This window comes from Sinocyclocheilus grahami, unplaced genomic scaffold, assembly GCF_001515645.1.
Source record: "Sinocyclocheilus grahami isolate Dianchi unplaced genomic scaffold, SAMN03320097.WGS_v1.1 scaffold281.1, whole genome shotgun sequence".
Taxonomy (NCBI): domain Eukaryota; kingdom Metazoa; phylum Chordata; class Actinopteri; order Cypriniformes; family Cyprinidae; genus Sinocyclocheilus; species Sinocyclocheilus grahami.
In genome coordinates, this window is record NW_015505460.1 from 1,469,311 (window position 1) to 1,476,423 (window position 7,113).

The window sequence follows — 7,113 nt, forward strand, 5'->3', positions numbered from 1 at the left end:
TTAACAGCCCGGTTGAAGAATAAAGGATTTAACTCGTGGGACCAACATGATCATGACCTTCTCAAACATCATGATGAGGATGTAGAGAGCACACTGACCCACCCAGGCACTGCACTGAACCGGCTCTCCTATGTGAAAACATTAGAAATACACTTCAAAACAGTGTTTTTTTTTCAAAACAGACCCAGTAAACCTCCAAGAGGGCCCCAAGATGACTTTAAAATAAGACAAAATAAGCATTAAAAAATCTATTTCAATTCAACCCCCCAATTTTCCCATGGCCTTGAAAAATGTGGATATATGAGGAAGCCTAGACCTGGAAAATCATGTAAATGAGTCGGGAGTGGGGGGCTGGAGTGAAAAAGGTTAAGAATCACTGCTTGAAAACATAATTTCCTGTTCATCATAAATGTATCTTTCACTGCCAATGAGATCACACAACCCTGTATGTGCAGTTCAGTGGTTAACCGAAACAAGAAACTGGTGTTAAAATTGGTGGGTTGAACTAGTTAAGTTAATTTCATCTAAATTAATTAAACATAATTGCATTACAGTGCCTTGAAAGATGGTCCGACTACTTTCTTTTGGAGGGAACCTTTATATAAAAACACTGTTAAATCATTGATTAGACTTATTGTTTGGTTTCAGACAGGCATTATAGTCCGTGAAGAACAAGATTTCTATCCTAATTTCAAATGAATGTAATTCAGTGAACACAAATCGAACAATGGTAAGGAATGAAAGGGCTGATTAAATTTCCCATTCATGAGTCTGAGGACTACCCTCTTTATATGAGGCCACATTCACATAAAGAAGCTCAGCGGAAGTGTCTAGTCCATGATTAACTCACGGTTCCCACTAGACTTTCAATTTACTCCTAACAATTGATGTTAAGGCTCATACCATACTCTCCAAAACGCAGCGAATCCCACTGTCTCCATTCAACCACAGCACTAACGGCCTTCACGCCGCCATAGATCACCAGCATGCCCAGTGTCGCATCCAAAAGGAAGTTGATCAGGTATCTGCAGAAAACAACACAGGGAGTTGGTCGCTGAGCACAGCTGATAACAAATATGTAAAAACCAGACACAAACACTACGGGAAGTACAACGATGTGTGGGGGAAACATTGAAACGACAACGTGCACACAGACTCACAGTGAACATGGGTCCTCCTCTGTGAGGTCAGACAGGTAGACATTGGCAAAGTGAATAAACAGCATCCCTATGGCCTGTTTGGAGGTGTCCAGAAACCTGAGAGAAGTGAAGGGGAGGAGGGGGCGGTGAGAGGGAGGAGACCTGGTTAGAACTCACCGTTAAATCACGAGGGGAACGGGGCTACAGAGGGCCGCTCAGGTCAGTGGAGTGCAGCATTGACCGTGCATGTGTTTAAGTATCTAGGGCAGGGCTATTCAATTGGCGGCCCGTGGGCCCAATCCGGCCAGCCAATCATCTTCATCCGGCCCGAGGGAAGAGCACGCTACGCGCAGGTAGCATGTACGCCTTGAATTGTTTTTGCACTAATTAGTTTGTCCACAAGGTGGCAACACTGGTCCGGGCCGTTGTTACACACAGCCAAAAAAGAAAAGGAAGAGACTCAACAACAACAGCCTACTGGAGACCACAACATCAATAGTAGTGATGGGAAGTTCGGATCATTTTACCGACTTGGACCTTTGAGTCTCGTTCAGCAAAATGAACAAATCTTTTTTCGAGTCATTTTGTTCATTTTAACAAAATATAATTAAAATGTTACGTGTTACTTCCCTAACACGTCTACTACTTACGTAAACGTTGATCACACTACAAACAATATAAAACTGCTATAAGAAACAGAAAAGATTAATTGTTTACCTGGGTCTTCAGTCTATGATTAGCTCACCACCTCTTATCTGACAAGTCTTTGAGTGTGGGCTTATGGGGCAGTCACGTGATGAACGAACAACTCGAAAAACCGATGACTCGAGAAGAACTAATCAATTATCTTTCTGGCTCAGACTGCATAGGGTAAACTTATGGGGCTGTCACGTGATGAACGAATGACTCTGAAAAACCCAAAGACTCAAACCAGGTGAACTACTTCACTAATTCCAGTACAGAACCTATAGGATGTTACGCATGCGCGACTGAACGAATCACTCCCCGAGACGACTCGTTCTTCCCGAGTCACATTAAAGATTCGTTCAAAACGAACGAATCATTCAAGAACGACCCAACACTAATCAATAGACGGCAGCGTTGACAAGCATAAAGGCAGGCGTTAAACAAGTATAAAGGCAGTGTTATCGGTCATAATTTCTGGCGAGAAATAGCAGACACTGGAAGAAGATGATTATCAAATGGAGTTTAGTTTGAAAGGCTGCGCGTTCGGCTGTACGCATGCGCTGAGCCACTTCAGACAGCGCACCAGTAGCACGTCGACAGAAACACACAATTATGTCAAAACTATAAAATACAATTTATAGTTTATGTGAAGACTGTTTTAAGTTCACTTAAATTAAAAGTTATATTTTTCAGAGCCTACTAAATGTTAAAAATAATGGCTTTCAGTTAAACTGTAATGTTGAATGGTTATAATGAATGGCTAAAATGAAAATACATTTAATAAAGACATCAGTAGCAGTATTGGTATCAAAAATACTAGCCTTTGTTAATAATATAGGCAACTTAGTAAAGAGATACCATTAAAGGGGTCATATGATGCGATTTAAATTTTTCCTTTCTCTTTGGAGTGTTACAAGCTCTTGGTGCATAAAGAAGATCTGTAAAGTTGCAAAGACTAAAGTCTCAAATCCAAAGAGATATTCTTTATAAAAGTTAAGAGTTAACCACACCTACCTAAAACGGCTCGTTCTAACACGCCCCCACATATCTACATCACTATGTGGGAAGATTTGCATAACGCCGGCCAAATCTTCACGCAAAGAAAGAAGGCATAACTTTTATTCTCGCTGTAGTATTGTTGCTGCAGCCATGTCGTGAAGAGCTCTGTGTTTCGTAGTGAAAGCGAAACTACTTTGTTTGGTTTTCCAAAAGAGGACACGACTACAAATCAGTGGTTAAGTTGTATTTACAACACTGTTCCAGAACAGTTTAACCCAAATATTCAGATGTGTGCAGCACATTTTATGGAGGACTGTTTCCTGATCCTGGGAGAGTAGACTATAATGCCGGCTGTTCTGACTCACAGACTGCAAGTACGTTTTTTATATTTAAAGAATTTGCCACTGATGATTCAAACGCAAGTTTTGGCCAGTGTAGAGTAGTACTTGCTGTTTGTCATTTCTCCGATCACAAATGCAGACAGGGTTTTATGTTTATGTGGCGCGATGCAACGCAACGCGTAAAAAGACAGTATAAGTCATTATAATCAGTAATTATGTCCCCACTGGATGCAACAAATGCCTCGTTTGTTTTTGTCTCGTCGCTCCGGCCGGGACACGGCATCAACAGTATGGTAAGGGGCGTAACCTTTCCGTCACACGCTTGAGGTATTCAGCCAGTCACAACGCACTGGATAGCTGGCCAATCACAGCACACCTCACTTTTCAGACCAATGAGCTTTGTAAAAATCGACGCGTTTCAAAAAGGCGGGGCATAGAGGAGAAACAATAATGTACAGTATGTGGAAAATAATGTGTTTTGTTTTACTTTAAACCGCATAAACACATTTCATTACACCAAATACACAAAATAATGTTATTTTTAACAGCATCATATGACCCCTTTAAACACATTTTTTAAATATACCACCATTATGTTTCTACATTAATTTGGAGGTTCAATGTGAAATTATGACAATATATTAATATGCAATTAATCACAGAAAAATGTGTGATTAATTCGTTAATTTTTTTAATTGACTGACAGGCAGCACTAATGTTAGCCTTTTATAGATGTTGGTGTGGGTAATGTTACTTCATTTTACTGCTGAATATGCATTTCAATTTAATTTCTAATTTTATAGGCCCCACAGAGAGTGATCGGGATGCCCCCCACCCCCTTGGCCCCCTTCAAATTTTCAATTCAATAATCTGGCCCTCGAATGAAACTAATTGAATAGCCCTGATCTAGAGCTTGCTAATGACACAAAATGGCGGTTTACCAGATTCTCCAGGGTCTCCGTTCGTGCTTGGGCTCCCTGAAGTGTTTCACTGTGGAGAGGAAACACAAGCTTTCATATCAGAAGCAGGAAAAAAAGGGTGATCAATAATGTCTGCCACATGGGGGTAGTGCTACTGATGCTAAAAACCTCTTTCCTGGCTCTATCAGATACAGTGCTACAAAAACACAGAGGTCAATAAATGATACATGAGATTAACATTTCAAAAGGGGAAGAGCTGAATGAGGAACTGCTCCATCACAGGTTTAAAGAGTTTTCTGCATTCACATGCAAAACCAAAACACAATGCGCAATTGAAACAGTCATTACAAAATTTTATTTTTCCCTAAGAAAAAAATAATAAAAGACTGCAAAAAAAAAAGAATTAATGTTTTCTTTTTTATTTCTATTCTTTTAATAATGCAATTTTCATTATTATATTTTTATACAATATTTTTTCTTTATATCCCCCAAAATATAAAAATATTATTTTAAAGAGGTGCACTGAATGTATGAACTGTACGTTTATGTTTTTATATACATTTTTAGATTCTGACAACAAAAACATTGTAAACTGCATTGGAGAGGACAGTGATAAAGATAAAAACAAATGTCATTGCTGGCAGTGTTGCTTCAAAAGAAGCAGTGAGAATTGCTGCTTTTTAGGCTGTGGAAACCGCTAGTGCAGCCACCCTAGTTTCCAAACGTGACCCAATGGTTTACACAAATAAAGGGCAGCCTGTTTCACACAATGGCTGTTTGTTGTGTACAGCTATTAACTGTGTCCTCTGAACACAATCTCTTACTCTTTACAATTACAGCTCACATAACCACTGAGAGATGATGACACATAACTTACAATTTCACACATCTCGTATATTCCTCTGGATTACCCTGTTCTAGGGTTTGTTTGTTTTTAACTCTATTGAGTTAAGAGACCTAAGAGTCAGGTGATCTCTGGGTCACTTGATGGGTCATAAAAACAATGACAACTAGTAAAAATATATCTTCAACTTTAAAACATGCTTTAATACAGTCTATTCTATTTTTGTGAGAAGTTCTCTTATGCATACAAATACAAAATTATCTTTTTTTTAAAGAAAAAAGTGGCTCAATGTGATCTCAACGATATCATTCCTCTGTGTTGTTGTTGTGGTTTTGACTCCACTATATTTAGAGTGATTTTTTGAAACTTTATAGTCATCGTTCTTGGTATGAACATCCCGACACAGATTCTTTCATGTCAATGAGACATGTAAGAAGTGTATGCAAGTACACACATGCCCAAAGACCAGGGGTCTGTAAATGACCTAAACAAGTTAAGAAGATCTGAGGGGGTGTGGCCAAGCAAAAACCAAAGATCCAACATTATGTACCCTTTAAATGTGCTCACAGAGTCTTTAATTAAAGTACTGTGTCAGGTTGACAGTGGTGAGCATGCAGGTGCAGCACTGCACTGAATGATTCACAAACATGCCTTGACCTGCGCACTTCTAGGACCAAACCCTTAAGTCTTCAATGAGTCAACCTGAATTGATCAAGTTCCTTTAATGTTGCAAAAAAAAAAAAAAAGTACAGACAGATCTGTTTATCCATATTATGACATATGAGTGTACACACATTTGAGTGTAACAGATTATTGAAAAAATTGTGGGGCAACAACTTGGTCCAATGCATCGTTGTTTAATGGATTTTGAGATGTGGCCGTTGTGCTCAAAAGTGGAGGCAGAGGAATGCGAGTTTATAGGGACTCGTTTAAGCGGACTAAATGACTGGATGGGTGCCATCAGAATGAGAGTCCAAACAGCTAATAAAAATTTTGGATAATACAAACATGCAGCTTTTCGCTTCACAAGATGGTTATTGATAGACTGGAGTCGTATGGATTACTTGTGGATTATTGTGATGTTTTTAATCAGCTATTAGGACTCTGATGGCACCCATTCACTTAAGAGGATCTATTTGGTTAGCAAGAAATGTAATGCTAAATTTCTCAAAATCTGTTCCGATCAAGAAACAAACTCGTGTACATCTCGGATGGCCTGAGGGGGGAGTACATTTTCATTTTTTGGGATTAACTACTCCTTTAATGAAGACAGTTACCCTATACTTACACATAAGGGTGCTGAAGGCCACCACTCCCAGAAGGCCCTGCAGGAAGATGCCAAAGGAGTCCATGAAGTCCCCGCTTGAGCAGCCCCGGGTATCAGGATCAGTGGGCGAGGAGTTGGAGGATGCAGACGGCAGCTGACCCTGCGACAGCACGCTGACCCCAACACCCGCCATTGCGCAACACTTGGTGGATCACGAGTCAAAAAAAGCCAGAAAATATCAGTCTCGAGAGGTGGAGATGATCGACAGGACGATGACACAGCTAGGGTACATAATGAAGGCTCTCCTGAGCCTCCAGTCACGGTTACTGAAGCGCAGATATATCGTGTTTCATACTGGACCTCGATGCGTCGCTATCCAGAGCTACCTAATGTCTGTCAGCAGGTTGTGCTGTATAAACATCTCCTTCAGCATCGAGTAAACATGCTACAGACTCAGATGTGTAATGGGAGCGGTTGATGCTCTCAATACTACAACACACACACACGTTGTCATGGAGACATTTATCGGTTATATTATTGTACAGCGCGTGCGGTTAGCTGCTAGAATAAAATACTGTGGCTTTACGGTTAAATTAAAGCAGTTAAACGGTTACGGTTAAATTAACTTAGGAAATAAGACTTTTAAACCTTTACTTCCCGTTATAACGCGTTTTGAAAGGCAAATATTACGCGGCTGATTTGGTAGTTCTGCTGTTTTATAGCGAGAGTCCGGTCAGGCGCTCCTGCTAGCAAACCAGCTGAGGAAAAACCCGCCACCGCTGCTTTCAAGAAAATAGCTGATTCTCAATCTGCTCAGATTCAAGAAGGTAGGCGCCCAAACTAGTCACATACGTATCTGGAAAAGAGAAATATTATCCGTAAAGGCAGGACACATCCTTTTCCAATGTATTCTTCT

The 7,113-nt window shown here is 40.2% G+C and overlaps 1 protein-coding gene across 1 annotated transcript; it reads right to left on the bottom strand.

Moving 5' to 3' along the window:
• LOC107600319 (store-operated calcium entry regulator STIMATE-like) lies at positions 1 to 7,113 on the bottom strand. Its single transcript, XM_016292188.1, has 5 exons — positions 6,219 to 7,113; positions 4,108 to 4,156; positions 1,161 to 1,256; positions 904 to 1,025; positions 1 to 128 (listed from the first exon to the last, which is right to left on the bottom strand). The coding sequence occupies exons 1-5, from the start codon at positions 6,388 to 6,390 to the stop codon at positions 1 to 3; spliced, it is 567 nt and encodes a 188-aa protein (XP_016147674.1). The 5' UTR covers positions 6,391 to 7,113.